This window comes from Monopterus albus, unplaced genomic scaffold (genome assembly GCF_001952655.1).
Source record: "Monopterus albus unplaced genomic scaffold, M_albus_1.0 scaffold223.1, whole genome shotgun sequence".
Classification (NCBI taxonomy): domain Eukaryota; kingdom Metazoa; phylum Chordata; class Actinopteri; order Synbranchiformes; family Synbranchidae; genus Monopterus; species Monopterus albus.
The window spans coordinates 809,719-829,433 of NW_018128103.1; the positions used below are offsets into that span (position 1 = coordinate 809,719).

Consider the following 19,715-nt stretch of genomic DNA (forward strand, 5'->3'; position numbering starts at 1 on the left):
AAAATAGCCACAAAAAAAAAAACAAAAAAAAAAACACAAACACCAATATTAAAGAAAGTATGGTCTGTTGGTTTAAATATGACTGGTTTTACAGTCAAAGATTGTAAAAATCCAGTCAGTATATTATCTTGTCAATATATTGTGATGTGGATATCATTTATATATTTTTGCTGCATTAGTTTTATGAGTGGCATGTGAGTTAATGTTTTATTTCTGTAATTTTACCAATTACATTCCTCATTTAGCAAAACAGGAAAGCCGGTCAGTAATACACAATTAAATGTGCCAAACAATGAGAGAGCATTCATATGGAAGCTCAGTGTACACATTCAGTGATGTTTACCCATTATCTGGCCCCAGAGAGAGGGATGTCAGAATGACTTTTCACCCTCATGAACAAACAAAATCCCCTCTTGTTTCTTCTTCTTCTCCATTGAGTTGACCTCTAAGCACCTGCTTTCAATAGCTGCTGCTAAACATTTCAGCACTTGACTATGTCTCCAGGTGTATCGTCCTTGAGAAAGATCTGACACAACTTTAATTACATTTATTAAGTAACCTTTTTTTACAACAACATGGTTAGCATTAGCACATCATAAAGTGGCTTACAGTAAACTTTTTGGAAATTGCAATTTAAAAGAGTCACAGAAATCATATGAATCATTTCTATAAGACACAAATAGGGTTTAATCGCAGTGAAGTACTGACTTTCAAACTTACCACTGACAAAAATAAAAGCACGCAGGAACCCATTTTTCTTCATGCAGACTGACATAAAAATAATTTTTTAAAGAATAGTTTTTCATACAAGAAAAGAAAAATGTTAGTTAGAATAGAGTTTAGAGTAGTTTACTGTAGTTCGCAGTACTATTTTAACTGTTGGGTGAAGGTCAGTGTCTTGTTTTTCTGTTAATCATTTATTTGACACCCAGACTACTCTAGTGCATGCTCACTGCAGATGGAACATGTGAGCATTACATATGCACCATCTGCCAAGGATTAAGGATGTAATTGTTTACCTTACCTACATATATGTCTATGAAGAGCAAAAAAGAGAGAAGGAGAAAAAAAAAATCACAACAATGATAAGATACTACCAGTAAAAGCAGATTGTTACATTTTTAGAGGTTGGTGGGAATGTGCATGGCCTCAGTCGATAAGTATTGCAACTGAAATAGACAGCAGATATTCTGACTTGACAAACACAGGACTAAATAATTATAGTTTTAATTGTTGCAGTGCAACTGGTAATGCTGTTAGTTCCACATACACTATTCTACGGTGGCCGACACGGTCACAACACATGCAAAAGACACAACACATGCAAGACACAAACGCGGTATTGAACAAAACACATGCAAACGGAAAACGCTGCATTAACCAAAAAAACCCATGCAAGACACAAACGCGGCATTAAACAAAACACATGCAAAAGGAAAACGCTGCATAAACCAAAAAACACGTGCAAAAGGAAAACGCTGCATCCTATAAATGGTCTTGCGTTGTATAAGTTGTAAGTTTATGTTTCTGGTCTTAGAAAAGATGTTACTGCAAGTTTCTGCCCAGACGTCAGCGCTGAGGGAGTTAAATCATTTGGCCATTTGAGTTTTGGTGTTGTTATTGTTGAGTCTGTATTTGATATGAGTTTATATAGCTTGGATATTATTTTCTTGGAATCTGTAATTTTCATAATCTCTTCATTTAATTCGGAGGGTTGAAGTGGGTTACTGATTACACTAATCTTTGACTTAATTATGGATTTCCCTTAAGTAGATGTAAGGCAGTAGTAAACACCTGGTCATAATGTGGAACCAGTCATCCAATTCATGGCTAAACACCAGCAGGTGGCCTCATAGGAAATCAAAGAACATGCACATATAAACCCCGGCACAAATATAGATCTGGAACTACAACACATGGGCACAAAAAAAAACATGACCCACATCAAATACAAAACACATACAAATAAAATAAACCATGTACATTTACAGAAAAGGACTAAAGTCGATATCGTTCAGTCCCGAATAAGATGATGCCTGTAGTTAATGTATATAGAAAGTTTCTCTCTGAAGCAACAACGACCACCACCCGGAATGTTCTTGCCACTTCTAGACCTTCAACCTTAAGGGTGCCAGGGTTATTATTAGGTGGATATTTGAAATATATAGCCATAGGACAGTCCAGGTTACCTATATAGAAGCAACCACAAGGATAGGCAATAAATGAGAAGAGTAGTATTACAATTAATGAAGGATATCATATAACTTATGGGTCCTAAAATCACTAAATTGTTTACATTCTTTTATTATAGCACAGTCATTGCAGAAAACACATAACACGTGTTTATTTTTGGTTCTTTTTGCAAAAGAGCATCTTCAATGACTTTGTTGTGAACTTCCTGAGCTCTGTGGTGTTTTTTTTAATTAAAAAGTCTATTTTAGTCTCACATCCACAGTCACTGTAGTGTGAGAGCCTGGGGTTTTTTAAAGCTCTGCATGCAATTCATATATTCATATTCTTGGTAATGTTATTTCAATGAAATTCAGCTTGGCTCTTTGCAGCTTTTATCAGTCTGCTCTTTATTTCTGATAACTTTGTACATGTATTCCAAAAAGAATAGGCTAGTTTATTTTTAAATGAGTGGGTTCTCTGCAAATCAGGATATTATGATCATGACTGGTTCACAGGGAAAACCATGTTTTCTCCTTCCATGACAGGGATATATATATCGGCAGTGTTGCATGTTGTACGTACAAGCTAATATACTGGTGCATGCTCGGTGGGAGTAAAGTTGGCTTTGTTTAAAGCTTTTTGTACTTCCTTGTACACTGCCCAGCTGTGATGTAATTATAAAAAGAGCAGTCTTTGGAAACTGTCAGTGGCTTACTATGACGCCCTAAGGATATTATTGAAAAAGCCTAGATGGACAAGTGTTAGCGAATTGTTCAAATTTTTTGTTTGAATTAGTACATTTTCCGCTGTTTTAAGAAATTTGATGTATAAATTTCTTTGTCACTTGAATGGTTCAAAAAAATCATATCATTTTACTGTTGACTAGTGTTGCACACAGTGACATGCGTTTTACTTCTGCTCTCTGGAAACACTGGTATGCCTGCCTTCTAAAGGGACAGCAGTTTTATGGGTGTTCTTTTTGTTCTCGTTTTTATGTATTTTTCTGTTTTTATTGTTTTGTTTTAAACTGTTCTTTTATTGCTTCTTATTTGTTTCTGAACCTGGACCTGGAGTCTGTAATAAAGTGTCATTCATTCATTCATTCATTCATTCATTCATGGCTACTGGGCCATAAAGTACATGGAATAGAAAACAACAAAACCTTACATTATTAATCAGAAGGTTCACCGTGATATAGTTGGGACCATCTTTCTATAGACTGACAGTGCTGCTGTTAGATCTCCGAGCTCTGGAGACCCACCCAACTGACCTGTCTAAACAAAATTTCCTTGACCTCTCTTGCAAATCGATGGAGACAGAGTGGCTGCCTTACAGACGCTATCAGCAGAGGGCATAAGAGAGCTGCTGGACAGGGTGAGGCTGCTGGGACTCACTGTCATCCAAATAGTCCACAGTACCTTCATGGGTAGAAATCAAACCCAGGACAAGCACATGCATGTATGGAGATCCCACCGCAAATCTTATCTTACAAATTGATTTAACTAAACTTTGTTGCTTTGTTTATTTGCTAATTGAATTTTTATTTGCTGCCTTATGACTGCAGGGACTGTACCCAGTACATTAAACATTTTGTTGAGCAAAATGAGTGAAGAAAATCAGGACAGTAGCAGCATTGTAACTGTGACTACTAGGCAAGAATATAGTCTCACACTTCTTATTGCATCCACATCCTTGGAAGTGCTTCTCTATATAGGTCTATATTCTTGTGTCAGGAAGGCAGCTCCAGAGCCATAACAGGAGAGGCTGATGCATTTTCTCTCAAAATCTTGCAAAGATAAAAACAAAAACTTATGGAGCTCTATTCAATAATTGTCTGCAGGACCCATTGATGAAACTGTTGACTAATATTTACAGCAGTAAAGGTCAGCACAAGCCCCTGACACTGTCCTTTCAGAGAGGGATTACCGTGTCAATTTTCCACCACACTGCTCTATATAAAAGGTACCAAGCTGGTGTTGTGTCCAAGTCTGTTCTGCCATTGAGATGTTTCCCCTTGATACCTTAACTTGAACCTAACTTGGCAACTCAGTTTTAACAGGGGGGAAACACATCTTGGGGGTGGGGTATCTGTGTAATACTGAACACAGGAGCAGCACTGTGCCATCTTTTTTTTAGTTCAGTATAATAGGTCAAACTGCAATAAAGAAGGACCAGCTTAACAGCAATACTGCTGAATCTATGAGGCTACAGTACTCCAGGGTGATGCAAACAGCCACTGCCCCTCAGACAATGAGTCGCTATCCTTATCCATAACCTAGCAGATAATGAGCCTACAAGGTGATAGTGCTGTGCTGCTGTTTGTTCTAGGTTACAAAACAGTGGGTTGCTTACCTGCAAGCAGTGAGTGCCCATATTCTGAGTTTGGTTTCTTTAGGTATTACATTACCACCCATAAGATTCCTGTATTAGCCATTTCACTTTGCCAGTACAAGTACTCCCTGGATAACTGAGGTGCATAAACACCCCACAATGATAAAGTTTCAATTCCAAGAGAGAGTGGAAGCCAGCTCAGTCCATAAACAATATATCCACGTGAAAGGATCAACTCTACTGGAGTGATTAACCCCATTCTTCCATATGATCCTTCATCTGGTGTTTTGATGGTAATGTGAGCACTGTTTAACATTCTGGTACTAAATCATAGGACAAAGGAACTCATGCAGAATAACTATGTATTTATTTTCAAGGAAGGATACACAGAAAATTAGCTGCATTGTTATAGAAGCATCTGAATTCCCATTTTACACTTATTGTTCGTTTGGTTGTTTTTGCTCCAATTTACCACCTATCTATAGTTGTGTGTGGCCAATAGTGTTGAGGACACTAGGTTCTACCGATAACCCCACCCTTTAAATTGCTTTTGTTAACATTAAAATATATTCCCCATGAAATGCATATTTTAATCAACATGTGAAAAGTGTTCATATCTAATATACGGCAATATCGTCGCTCTGAACCTGTGTCATTTGTTTTTCCTATCATATCTGCTTGTGGCAGCTGAAGCCTTTGTGAAAAGTGAATGTTCACATAGGATCCTATCACTGATGGAGAAAATGTTCACAGTCTTTAAAGATGTTTTATATTTAAGTAACTATGGTTAGGTTAACACTGTGGCTGTTTTACATACTGTGTGATTAGTTTAATGAATCCACTAAACTCCTTTTGTATGTACACCTGCACAAAGACCTCCTTTTTACAACTATATTGTGATTTAAGTACATTATTTTACATCCTGTATTGGAATCAAAATGCTGCTTGAGGATAAACTGTGATGGTTTTTTGTTTCCACTAAAATATTATGCATGTAAATTAGTCTTACACAAACTGAATTCAAAGGAGATGTTATGGCTACAATGACTGAATTTGTAACTCCTCCAAATCATACTTGGACATGGAGCCAGTAGAACATTTAACATTATACTTTTCTTGTGGCTGACACTACATTTTAAATACATACAAAACTAGCTTTAGCCCCTCACACACATATTATGTATTTTCAGTCGATTAACATTCAGATAATTAAGGATATTATAAGGACACAAACCAGTGCTCCACAGAGTAATAAGGACAGTTCAAAGCTCTCCTTAATCATCTAACTATACACACAATGGGAACAACTGTCCTTCTCACCTCCACCCACCTACACACACACACACACACACACCACAGGGCTTTGTTATGAGCTGACCAAATGTGAGATGTGCTCGTGAGACAAACAAATGGTCAGTGCTCAGCAGGAGAGAGTATAGACAGTAGTGCAGGGGTTTGAAGTGTGGCTGGATGTGGACAAAGGTCTCTAAACACTTTGAATCTGCAACCCTTGACAGGTTCCATACAGCTTAACCACAACCAGTTGGTACCTGAACGCTCCAAAAGTGCAAAATACATTTATGTGTATTTTCCAGACATCTTTCAGCATATGCCAAATTATGTCAGGATTGTATCCTATGTTTATGTTAGGGTGGTTTCTACACTGATTGGTCAGGGCGTACCCTGCATTCTGCTTGAATGGTAGATGCCTAAAGGTATTGTAAGAAACCTCAACAGCCTAAATTTCTGTACACCAACTTTATCTACGCTTTACAAATCAACCCAGACAACTTGGTGTTAATTCATGTAAACCAGTGGACCACGCCAAGGATATACCACTTCTACAGACAGTTAACATTAAGTTGAGGTAATAAAAAGGGTGGCAAATTGTTAGGTTTAGGTATTAGTTTGTGGGTTTCATTGTAGGCATCTGTTTTTGATAGATATTTTTGTTAAACATACTGTAGGCCTATGGCGCCATCAAAGAAAATGTCCCTTGGGACATTCCCTGAGAATAACATAACCAACAAAGTAGTATAACAGCCCATCTGACCCTCATCATTAGCAAATAGTTTACAGCAGATTTCTAATTCTTAAATGTGTTGCAGGACTTTGTTTTGTCATGTTAAAAATGACTGCTGATAAACCTGTTTTCTATTTTTCAGTGATAGAGAAAAAATACTATGCACACTACAAAATATCCTGTAAATTCTAAGGGTCTGTGAATGTATAACAGAATGAAAAGTTATGTGTTATAGCCAGACGATGTACTATATTCTCGTTCAACTGAAAGAAGAAAGAAAATTAATACATTAAATAGGGTAAAGTGGATTAAACCCCATTTTAACGTATTCAACAGCAGTTTTGAATTATTTTGATTATAGTGTATCCTCTTTCGAGTAAGAAATGTATCCATGTGTATACTGTTGTTGTGACCTGTTTCTGTATTGTTATATTTGAGATTTAAATTGAGATTTAGACACTAGAGCTGAGGAGAGAAAGGGGAGCTACCATCTTGCCACGTTCCAGAGGAGGGACGGGGCGGGGCAACCGTAACTATCCACGCGGTTGAACAAGCCGAAATCGCCTCGAACTCTATTGGCCCTAAAATTCTCCCGACCCGCCCATTTTTGATATGCAAGCCTGTCATTGGTCAGAAGAGCTGAGAGTCCTAGAGTAGACGGGGTTTCTGGTGTTCCTAGTTTTATAAGGCAGGAGTAGAAATTGTAATTTATTTTTTAACTGCTGGAAAAATCGATTTCGAGTGCTCCAGTCTTTCTTTGATAGTTGTTTCAGAGGCAGCCAAGCTACCAGAAATTCGCCATGGCTTCAAAGAAAAATGCTAAAGTGCACGCAAAACCCAAAGGTGTGTTGGCGCTTCTCTTTTTATTCTGTCATGTGTCGCGAGCCGCGATGCTTTTGGCTTTCTCAGTGAGGCCTGTCAAAGTTATTCAGGTGCCTGGCTTTTATTTCATTCAGAACCTTCTTCCTAGCTAGGCAGCATTGTTTGACTTTTGAAGATTGTATTTGCTTGTTATCTGCACATTGCAAATTCGTTATTTTAGCCGTACATAAGCTGGGTTTGTGGAACATGAAACACTTTATCTACCATTGCCTTGTAAATATATTCACGCTGCTGCACCTCAACATTGGATATTATTGTCAGCCATTAACGCACAGGGCTTCCACCCTTGCCACGAATTACTAGTTAGCTCTGCCGCTGTTTAGCATTGCGTAATGTTTTACACGGTAACCGCGGCACTATTTGGCCGATTAGGGACACACCGGCAGTTTGTCCGGTGTCCTGATTGACCATGACTACTGCAGCTCCTGTGATAAACAGGGGAACTGTGGTTCACACGTAAGAGATAACATTAGCATCCTCTGGTGCGGAGCCCCCTTTTTTTCCCAGTTTCATTTGTAACAGCAGTCTCCATGGCTTAGCCAGAAAGGTAGGCCTGTCCCAGCATTTCTTGCATGAGCACGACGGGGCTCAAAGCACCCGCCCCCGACTTAGTCCAGCCACTTTTCAAAATGCTCACGTGTCAATATGAGGAGTCGTGGGCGGGGTTATACGTGGGCCCGGGGTCCCACTTAGTACCCGGACCCCACACTGGAATACAGAACTTCGCTTGGCTGCTATGTACGTGGTTCCACAGAGACCCAGTGCTGTGCTGCCTTAATGTTTAGTCCCATGGCACCCATTCAACGTGTGACCTCAATAGACAAACTGTTTTGCAGGTCACCCCCAAAACAGTTTCCAGCTGTTGTATCGCAGTCGACTGTGATTTTACAAAAGGTACTGTTTTGATTGGGTATACGCCAAAGTTACTGATAGCTTCTTAGTGCTTTACTGTGTCTGAGTTAGGACAGTAACAACCCTGAGCCCCACATCAACACGTGGCTGTTGTTAAGTGAGTCTGAGCCCGTGTTAGGTATGTTGGTACATAATTGTGGTAGGTACTATGTACAGTACACTCTGTCCTCTACCAACTCACCTGTGCCCTTTGGGTAATGTGATTGTTATCTAGATAACCACAGCAAGTGGTACAAGTATATATGGCCAGAGTGACCTGGCCTGAGGAAACTATATAAAGACAGTAAAATTAGGCCATTGATATGGTTTGAATAAACATATTTAGCCACTTGGATGGAGCAGCACATTACACATAATTTCCAGGTGAAAGAAGGGGACAACATGCAGAAAAAGTGAAGTGCAGGTTGACAATATGAGGTGTTTGCATAAATCACAGTCATTGTAGAGGCTTTATATTGCATCATGCTGTGGTAGGTCAAAGGGCAATGTGACTTAAAGAAGGTCAGGGAACCTGGTGTTCAAGTCGTGTTTGTTGTCATATGCACAGTGAGGAAACATGTTTCCCTGTATAATGAAATTCTTACTTTGCCATCCGCACGAATGTCACAATATAAATGAAATATAAAGTAGATATGTTGGTAACACAAAATCTAAATCACAAAATCAAAGGCACTTTAAAACAGCCAATGAAAGAAACATAATGAAAAATACAACAAGAACACATTGTAATGAAGAGGATGTATGCTATGCAAATGGTCAGCAATAGTGCAAATATTCAGCAGTGAGTGTGCAATTATGCATGTGCAAACTGAGTATGTAAATAGTGCAGGTGGCGTTACATGAGGAAGTTCCTGAGTCAGCTGGTGGAGTTACATGAGGAAGTTCCTGAGTCAGCTGTTTAGAAGTCTGATGGCAGTCAGATGGCAGTTCAGCAGCTAGTGCTGATGTTTACACTGAAAGAAGCAATAGGTACAGTGGATATGAAGGTTTGCTTTAGAATGAGCAAATTCTCATTTTCCAACAGAGAGACATCATCTGTATTTACGCAATGACAGCGTTTCATACTGTGTCCTTGAGATGACCTTATGATTCCTTTCCATTTAGACAGATGTAAAGCAAAGTAGGCTTTTCTGGGGCAGTACTTGTTCAGCTGGACCTGTGCACTTTGCCTCTCTTTGACTGAGTTCTGTCATATGATCAAACACTAGGGGTGCCTTATCAAATATGGGTTTTGGCTCTGACAGTGAAGCTTGAAATGTGAACTTAAACACTGAATTAGCAGTAGACCAATTAATCAGGCAGCTATTTGGCATTTTTAGATTAGCCAACGTCAGTGCTCACGAGTCTGATTAAAAAATGTCTGCAGTCACATCTGCAGGCAGCCATGTCTTTGCCATTTTAAATTTTCTAATAGTTGAAATCAAATATCTCACTTTATTGGTGTTAAATAAATGTTCATTCAGCAAATTAGTCTCATTTGTTATTGAAATGCAAAAAGTGAAAAAAACCCATGATCTCTGTTGTATATTGGCCATCTGCCTCCCTGCTGTCTGAATATCGGCCACAGCCACTGATCAACCCATACTGGTCGACTGCTACAGTGAATGGTTTTAAACATCTCTCTAAACAGCTTAAACATGTTCAGTCTGAATTATCTCAGAGTGTTCTGATTGTGTGATTGATTGAATCATGGACCTCTGAGAGTACATGAGAGGGGTCTGTGTTTCTGTTCTTCTTAGTGCGTCTCTGTTTATTTTTACATTTTAATCTTAGCTTCATTTTGCCCATTTTACTTCCTTAGTTCTTCCATATCTTGACCTTATCATTTCAGTGGCTCAAGCCTCCTCCTCTCCTCTGCACAGGGCTGGGAGTTCCTGAAGTATGCATAGATGGAAGGGTAACATAACTGTGTCAACAGATGTGCGGCACTGTGTCGTATCTTTTGTATTTGCTGTGTGTGTGCTTTAGCAGATTACAACCTGTAGATGGAAACATTGCAGTGTAACCTTGCATGAAAGTGTCTCGGTGTCAGGGACAAATTTTTAAACGTTTGATTTGGTGCTGAATCATACTGTTGGCAAAAATAGTGAAAACTACTTGTTCCCAATAACCTTCTCTGTCTAGGTTGCCATGAAAAATGATCCAGACTGGGCTAGCAGCAGTCTTTGGAAGAAGGGCAAGAAATGTATTTTATGTATTCTAGGGAAGCTAATATTTACTGGTTTACCTGGACTTTTAAATAGTGTGTTGCAAAGTTTAAATACAATTGATGCGATGATGAGAAGGATTCATATTGATTTTTAAATGTGTAAAAACTTATTGTTGCTGGCTCAGTGTCTCATTTAGTGATCCAGCAGGATGTGTTATGTTCAGGCCCATTTTGCTTTAGCTGGCTTGGCATTTAGAAGCATTGTTAAAGGTTGGGAAATATGTGCAACCAGGCATGCACAATGAAGAAAGAACAAAGAGAAGCAAGTTTCAAGGCGGGTCAGCCCTTACATAACACTTCAGAGTAGCTGCTTAGACTGAACAGTATGTGGGACACGTCACAGAGAAGAGACTAAGCAGTCGGTTTGACGGTGTGCACATGTGCGAATTGACTGCTGTCTTCAAATGAGAATGGATTTAATTGAAGAACAAAGTGGTATGTTATTGCATGATTTCCATGTTTATGCACAGTTTTTTGTGGTGTGTGGTATGGAGGTGTTGGATTGCACTTCTTAGTGTGTTTTTTTTTTTTTATGCGACAAATATTCGTCTTAGACTGTGTAGGGATTAAGGTTTGCAGGACAGTAGGCTTATAGTGGATCTTTTAAAAACAAGCCACAGCTGTTTCCTTTGAGTTTGTCGAGTTTTATTTATGTACGTGTTCTGTGCTGTTGCACCGATGTCAACCCTGGCATTATTTAACCCTCCTATTTAGTACTGCTATTTGCAGTTCGACTGGAATATGTAAACCGGAATTTCTTGCTGTGTTTTAAATGTCACTGTGGAATGCATGCATTGTTTGTAGTATCAGTCCTGGCATTAGAGGCACAGTTCTCGAAACTTTCAATATTCATCTATGTGAATAATGAAATAATGAGCTAGTTATTGTAGAACTGTCTGTGCAGATTCTCAGTCATCCAGGTCATATTAAGCTGAAAAAAAAAACTTGGAAAGAATCAACTGGACTAGATTTCTAGGTCGAAGACGTTTCACTTCTCATCCAAGAGGCTTCATCAGTTCTGACTGACTGGTGTTGAGCCGGAGATATTTATCCCCATCGGTGGTGTTTCAGTCCTTTGAAGGCCAACAATGTCCCTTAACAACTGAGTTATTATAGCCCAGTATCGGTGAGAGTCGTTACCTGTCTTTGAATCCTCCCCTGTGGACCGATGCCTATTGTCCTGGTGGACATGTTTGGGCAGAGATCTCAAAACAGGATTGTAGATGGATGACAAGTTGGGTCTTAGTAAATAGGGGTGGTGGACTAAGACAGATGAGCTGTCCACTTGGAGGAACATGCATCACAGAGGTTTGTACTACTGTGGACCGTTATCACAGCGGCAACTGTTTCATGATGATCATGAGGAAACATCAGAAATGTAGCGTTCATGTTACAAAGTGATCACCAGCTTGGCCAATGCAGTGGACTGCATATGTTAAGAACAGCAAATACACATTGAAAGTTAAACCATGTGGATGTTACCTCAGTTGGTGAAAGAAAGAGGACATTACATATAGTGACTTTCTAATCTTCAGCTCAGGCAGCAGAAAGAGAGCAGTGCTTTAAAACAGGCAGCGCCTAGTCAGCCTGGCGGAGACGTTGATGGCCATGGTCTTCCCTCCCTTCTCTCTTGGTGTCATGGGCATCTGTTCTAACAGCACTATAAATAGATGTCTTTGACCTCCAGAACTATATCAGGCTCAGAGAAAAGAGTGACAGCAAGCAATGATGGCTGACAGATGATTAAAGAGAACCAGTCAATAGAGAATAGGGGGAGGGACAGCAAGAGGAGGTGAGACTGGGAGAGCAGATCTGTTCCCTTATCTGGCTCTGCATGCTCTCTTTGTGACAATTTAGCCTGTTATTTGGATAATTGGCAATCCAGGCCACCTGTCAGAAGTGATGGGTGATCCAGCGACCTTGGTAGAGTTTGCCACCCCTACTGTCATCATTGCCGGGGAAATGCAAGGTCAGGAAAGTGTCTGTCCAAGAGTTAGTGACTAGAGAGCTGTGAAAGACAAAGCAGTGCGGAGGATGTTGTGTGGAACAGCTGTTTGGTTGCAGGGTGAAGGGTTGAAGTTGACTTTGAATGGACCTCAGAGTTGTTCGTTTCATGAAGCTCTAGTGAAGTTGTCCTAGACCATATCTCATCTTACTGGTTGCGCACTAGTTCTGTCTTGTTTGCTTTGTGGGTGTCCTGTCAGTAGTGCATAAATGTATCTTAAATCATCAGCACAAATATTATGCTTTTATACAGCATTCTGATGGAAATGTGTAATGCGACTCCTGAAACTCGGTTACATTTAGATGGACCATGTCATCTGATAGGCCTTTTCCACTGTAGGAATGTACTAAAACAGAACCTACACCCCTTGTCATAGAGTTTGCGTTCATTTCCACTTTGGAGACGAGTTCCCAGAGCTAAATTTTGGCTCTCAAGAGGTGGTACTAAGTCAAGTTCCAGGAAATTGCAGAGGGCACAGGCAAAGTGGTGAAGAGTCCATTTCTGCAAATTTGTGTTCTGCTTGTTCAACAGCTGTTTGATAAACTACTCTTACAGTCTCCATCACTGACAGAGTTTTAGAACCATGGTTAACCAGCATTGTGGTCATTGACTCTGAACTCTCTGCTCACCTGTGGAGGGACTGACACCGGGGAAAATCATTGGAAAAGCAAAGTGGAACGGACCACATCAGCCTACCGGATTATGGATACAGGAAGCTCGTTAAGTTCCTTGGGTGGAAAAACACAAAGTACTTTAAATTGGAAGAGGACTTGCTGTAATTTACATAAAAATCAGTATCTTTGACCCACATTCTTATCCACTTTTGGGTTATAGAATAGGGTGGATGCATCATACCATATTTCTCCAGCTTCACTGTTTGTGCTAAGATAGACATATGATTCCTAACAGACTGACCCCAGTTGAAGTGTGAAAATCTGTTTCATAGTACTGTACCGTTTGTGTTAGTGGAGTGTGTTGTTGAAGGTAAGGACGGGTCAAAACTTAGGCTGAAGATGTGACAGTCGAACATAACTTACTTCCAAGTAAGTTGCCAGTAACCCTAAAGAATACAGTAGGTTCTTCCAGCTCTAGTGTTTGGGGTCGTCCCTGGTAGGCTAGTGGTTAAGGCGCAGCACTCTTGCTGCTGCGGCCCCGGGTTCGAATCAGGGTTGCGTCAGGAAGGGCATCTGGCGTAAAACGTGCCAAATGTCAACATGCGAGTCGTCAGTGTGACAATTTGCTGTGGCAACCCCTAAATGGGAAAAGGCCGAAAGTGACTCTCTTCCAGCTCTAGCGTTTCATTTGTTCCCCGTACTGAAGTCACCGTAACAGCTGTACATCTGGGAGCTAACCCACCTAGCATGGTGTAGATGTAATGCAACCGTTTCAATAATCGCTGTCCCAATAGAAGTGGTAACTCAGAAATGATGTTCCCCCTGATTGTGTGGTGAGTTTACTTCTTCTAATATGTATATGCTCCACTTGAAGAGGTGAGTTAGGTGACAAGTATATGCACTGGCTGACAGGTATTGCTGTGGCAAGCCAATGATGAAACTGTAACATTGGCTAACTATCCAGTTCTGTATGATAATAGATTCTTAAACTGGTAATACAATCTGCCATCTTCTAATGGCTGACAATACTGCTGGTTATGTAGCATGCAAACAATGTATAGTGTGTGTGTGAGTGAGACCAATGCATACTGTTCTCTTCACACAGCAGTATGTGTATATACAGCATGAATTTATAAGGAAGGCCTTCAGATTAACATGTCACATCCATGGGGGACCCTGACATTGTGTCCTGTCCTTGTGTTGCAGAAGGTACGAAAACCCAGTCAGCCAATAGAAACGGAAAGAAAGCCGGCGCTGGGTCCAGCGGCTTCTTCACCTGGTTCTTCATCCTGGCCCTCCTGGGGGTCTGGACATCTGTAGCTGTGGTCTACTTTGACCTGTTTGACTATCAGGGAGTCCTTGGTGAGTACCCAGTGTGACACACACACATCCATTTGGCTTCATTATCAGCTGAATGTGGTGTTCTTTTCAGTAGACCTTTGCACCTTGTGCACCATTCTGGAAAAATGTGGCAGTAACTGGTTTGGCTTTTTGTCTCCATCGTGCTTATATATGATCTTGTATATGATCTGTCCATAAACACAACATCTGTCCCTAAAGTGAACCGACTGATAAGTCTTTACCAACCTGACATCAGTCAGCTTCAGTCTTCTGTCCTGCTTTGTTTGTTCCATTCTCTGACCAGTGCTTGCTTTAAGCCAACAATCTAGGGAAATAGGGTGAAGGTCAGAGTCAGTCAAATCCAATTAAAGCAGAACTGACCCAATAAATCAGTCCAGATTTCGTTGTCAGACTTTTGATAAACTCAAGCGTATAAATGGCAGAGCTTGTATGCCATTACTTTTGTCACCTTTGGTAGTAAATTTGCTGTTTAGAAAACCTAGATGCAGACTCATGCAGCCGTTGCCCTCTGGCTGTTCATCACATACAGTATGCTGCAGCTACTCCTTAACACTTGGTCTGCTGCACCAAGATCACAGTAGTACACTGTCATAAACCTGCATCCCTATAACTAATGTTGAATGTTCTTGTCTGTGCAGTATGTGCGTGATGTTAATGTACGACTCTGTTCTATGTATTAATCTTGCTGTTGTTCCCATATGTGTCTTGTGTTTTGCATGCAGACAAGGCTAAGGACTTACAAATTAACCTGTCTGAGACCTTGCAAGGTAAAAATCTCAAGGCATATTTCTCCTACACCCTGTATTACATTTTAATATTGTTGTGCTTTCAAGTGTCTTCACTCCTTTACACATGCTTCTTAGAGCCCTGAATCTAAAACAGGTAAGGCAGTAGATTCACCAGTTGTCAGGCTAACTGCTGCCATTAAGTGGTCTGGTAGTGAAATATGCTTTCACAGGAACTTAATGTTTTCTGGTACTTCAGTTGTGTTACTTAACTGTTTTGACATAGAATGCATAGTAAACAATATCTTAAGCAGTCTTTCTGTTATTGGTTACATTTTAAGACAAATGAATTAAACTTATCACAATTATGAACAAGCCTGCCTCATGCATTTGACACGTGCCTTACAGTGGATTATATAGGAGCAGACCAGTAGGCTGACTTACTTGTTCAACTGCTGAGGAGGATGTGAATAATCTACTGCATCAGTTTGAAGAATTCAGAGCAGGGATGCAAACTTGTCACCATGTGGCAAAATTCAACATTTTCATGGTCAAACGAGTCACCTACGTGCATCGCACAGATCTGCTGTGACGGTGGAAGGAGACTGTCCACCGACATTAAGACACAAAAATGAAGTAGAGGAGTGTGTGTATTTACACATTTTCAGTGCTGACATAGGTTACGTCAGCATCACCCTGTGTTAATTGTTTGCACACAGCAGTGTGAGTGACTCTTGAGACGCTCTTGTTAGCAAAGCTCACTGTAGAAATCGTTCAGGTAGCAGCTTCCCATATTTAACCGCTCCTGATCGGAGCTGTTTCAGGTGATCTCGGCCAAACTTTTCCAGCTATTTGGGTCTAATCTATTATGGAACTATTGGCCCAAGGTAACAGTGCACCAACAACACCCTCTGAGGGATGGATGATAAGTGGCCAGCCCCCTATTGGCTTGTTATGTTTTCTAAGAGGATAGTGTCACTTTTTTCCAAGTCTGTCTTAAACCTGTATGTTGTATGCCCAAGTGTAAATTGAACCAGTTTTAGTTAATGTAGTCATTCCTCCTGTTGATGCTGACACCATTCCAGTGTAGTTACTGGGGGACAAAATCCACAGAAGGCGTTGTGGATATGAACGGGTTCTGTCTTTTGGTAAGTGCCCTTTTGATGCGTCCAATTTAGACTACAGAGCTATAGAATGCATTTTATCCACAACTAGGACTGTGAGCTTTGTTCCTCATCACTTGCATTGGGATTATGTTGGATCAGGAGAGATGACAGTTTTTTATTTGCTTATGGGCATGAGAGTATTGTATTAAGGTAGACTTGGAAAACATGAACCTGCCATACAGTGTCAGCAATGCATGCAAGTGTGCAGCCATTAACAGTGTGTCCTTGTGATTTCTGTGTTTGTTGCTGCTCTAGGTAAACTGGTGGCGTACGACACAGATGGCGATGGTGATTTTGATGTCGAAGATGCAAAAGTTCTGCTAGGCAAGTTGATGTATTTCTAATTTACAGCTAATGGTACTATGAGTGTCTTGCAGCAAGTAAAGTAAATGACTACTGTATGCACAGAGGGGTGACAAAGGAAAACCAATACAAAGAGTCTCAGCGAGGTGCTGGGCCTCAGTCACCTTGGCATTGACTCTCCAGGTCTCTGACCTCAACTAGAGGGATGGGCACCATTCTTCCAAAAGATGTTCCTTCAGTTGGTGTTTTGATGATGGTGGTGGTGGAGACGCTGTCTAACACATCGCTCCAAAGTCTCCCATAGCTGTCCAACTGAGCTGAGACCTGGTGACTGTGAAGGCCGCAGCATATGATTTACATTGGTTTCATACTCAACACACCATTCAGTGACCCTATAAGACACGAGGGGTTAGACTGTCATGCTAGAGGAGACCACTCATTTATTCAGTCTTCCTTTAATCTGTCACCCTTCTGTACATCTCCAGTGAAATCAGAAATATTTCACTGAAATATTTGGGATGAGCCTATTGGTTTCACACATTTGAAACTGCTTTATTTTAAGAGCGCAGGCCACTGATAATGTGTCGTCTTGTTGACTACATGGCATTTGGGTTTCTTTTGCATGACTGACAGTCATATGGCTAACTGTTACCATAGACAGTTGCATCAGTGAATACCCAAAGTGAATGAAAAGCTGAGCTCTTAAGGCTTTGGCACCTCTGCAAGGTTTAGTATATTGTATTAGCTGGTTTGTAATTTTAAATGAAGATGCACATGTCTTTGAGTGTCCCCACATTAAAATCGTATTAAAGTTTTAATTGGTCTATGGTCCCTGAAGCTCTCTAAATCTTAGGCCCCAACTTAAGATGGTACTGTAGGGCTATGACTAACCACTGAGCTCTGTGAAACTTAAAGGATGCCATTAGTGAGATTATTTTAACATATCTTTTAACCCAAGGACTACTCCATTGATTCCCTGTGTAAATGCTCTTCTTTTCTGTCCTGGTACCACTGGACTGACACCCAGCTAAGTGTTGATGGTATAGGTTTTGGAACATATCTCCTGTGTGAAGCTCATTATACTCAAGACAGCTAGGAGCTTGATAACAGATCCAGTTCTCAGTTGTCTTCAGTGCTGTTGGTCCCCATGTGAATTTTGCTGCATGATTTTATACATGATCAGTTTTCTGTTGCTGTTTCCTTATCTATTCAACTCCCACACATAGTGAATGGGGAACACTAGCTTAAACATGTTGAACTACAGCTGTGTACAAACGTCTCCAACAGAAGATCTTTGCATGAGAAGATGCTCTGCGTAACACCTCAGAGAACCCAAACAGTTGTTTTTGACATGTAAAATTGTGTGCCCGTAACTGGGGGACCTTTTTCTGGCTCTGAAATTCAACAGCCATGAGAGTCCCAAGTTAGTTTCCATTCATTCATGTTTTTATGAGGCCGGTGAGGATCAAAAGGAGGCCGTTTGTTTTTGTCTAAATCTTTGGTCAGTCTTCAGAGAGGTTTTCTTTTTGCTCAACCCACCTTCAACTTTTGCATCTCGGGAGCAATCCATTATCCATGTCTGTAAACATCCTTTTGGACTTATAGGTGTACTCAAATTAGCTATATTAACAGGCTGTTAGTTGAACTTTGCTTCCTGGCATTATACTGTATGCTCCCTTGCATATGCACTGCGTCTCTTGATTTTTAGTTTGATCCCTATTGAATTTTCCTCTTTGTGTCCTCTCCTGTTTTAAACTTACTGTATGTGTTTGAGGCTGCCTCATTTTACCTCAGTATATTTTGCCATAGATGCTCAACAGAATATGTTGACAAATTTTTTATTCATTTTAAAATGCTCTACAAGTGCTGGAACATAAACGTTTGGAAACTGAGCTTAATTTTTTTCTCTCTTTTGTGTCTAACTCCTATTTCTTTGATTATCAGGCTGTCTCCATGTCATAAAATGAATTTTTGTTGCAGAATCAGTGCAGAGAGCTCAACCCATCAATAATTAGATGAGTTATAAAGAGGAGCACTTAAATTTAGCACTGCAGCACAGTTCAGGGCCATCACTGTCTTAGTGTGAAAGTCATGGATCAAGTGGGCACAAAGTGATTTTTGTTGATCAGGAGTGGACAGTCCAACATCAACTGCTTATGCTAGAGTCGAGTCTGAGTGCATCCCTGGCTGTCTAACCTATGCTTAAAACTTGACTTACCTTCTCCTCTTGTTGCTTCCTCCCTCTTTTCTCCTCTGCTCTTCACCCCGTTCATTCTTTCATAACATCTTTTTCTTCATTTGATCCCACCTTTTGCTCCTGCCCTTTTTTTTTTTAAACTAGTTTTTCCTTTCCTCCTCATGGTTATTATGCCCTTCATTTCCACAAGTTGTGCTCCCAAATTTCCCCTCCATCTACCCATGCATGCGTCCATCCCATCCCCTTCCCTTGTTTGCGTAGGCTTGACCAGTGAGCGCGATGGTCAGGGTGAATCCGAGGTTCTGGATTGGTTAGAAGAAATGGAGGAGGGCGGCTCTGACTGGTTAAACGGTTTCTTCACTTTCTTGTATGGTCTGATAAATCCCTTGGAGCCCCTGGAGGAGGAGGAGCACAGTGCCTCAGGAGGAGTCGTGGAGGCACAGGAGGAGGATGAGGAAGATGAGGATGAGGGGGGGGTCAGAAGAAGAGCAGCGAAAGATGATGGAAATCAGGGGCAGAAGATCGTCATAGTGGGCCTTCATAACCAATAGCCTCAGGGCAAAGGCAGCACCCCAATTACTCACTTGTTTTGAACCAAAGGGCTTTAGCATCCACCAGCCCAAGCCACAATATTGGCAACACTGTTCAACTATATTTTTCCTTCTTGCCTTTGGAGGTTTTTGCAACCAAAGCCAGCCAGTAGCTTTGGTTCCAGTCCAACCTTGTGCTGTGGACCCCATATATCCCAGATTTCACCTACTGTAATCCCCAAATTCTTTCAAAATTTGCGAACAAGTTTCAGTCTTGTATCAGC

General features: G+C 40.6%; 1 protein-coding gene across 1 annotated transcript in view; it reads left to right on the forward strand.

The window, feature by feature from the left end:
* Positions 1-7,148: 7,148 nt before the first annotated feature.
* Positions 7,149-19,715, forward strand: part of asph (aspartate beta-hydroxylase) — a 34,691-nt gene continuing 22,124 nt past the window's right edge. Inside the window, exons 1-4 of the mRNA XM_020619634.1 lie at positions 7,149-7,369; positions 14,355-14,510; positions 15,233-15,277; positions 16,657-16,725. Coding sequence (XP_020475290.1) covers positions 7,327-7,369; positions 14,355-14,510; positions 15,233-15,277; positions 16,657-16,725 — 313 coding nt within the window. The 5' untranslated portion in view covers positions 7,149-7,326. The remainder of the gene's footprint in view (positions 7,370-14,354; positions 14,511-15,232; positions 15,278-16,656; positions 16,726-19,715) is intronic.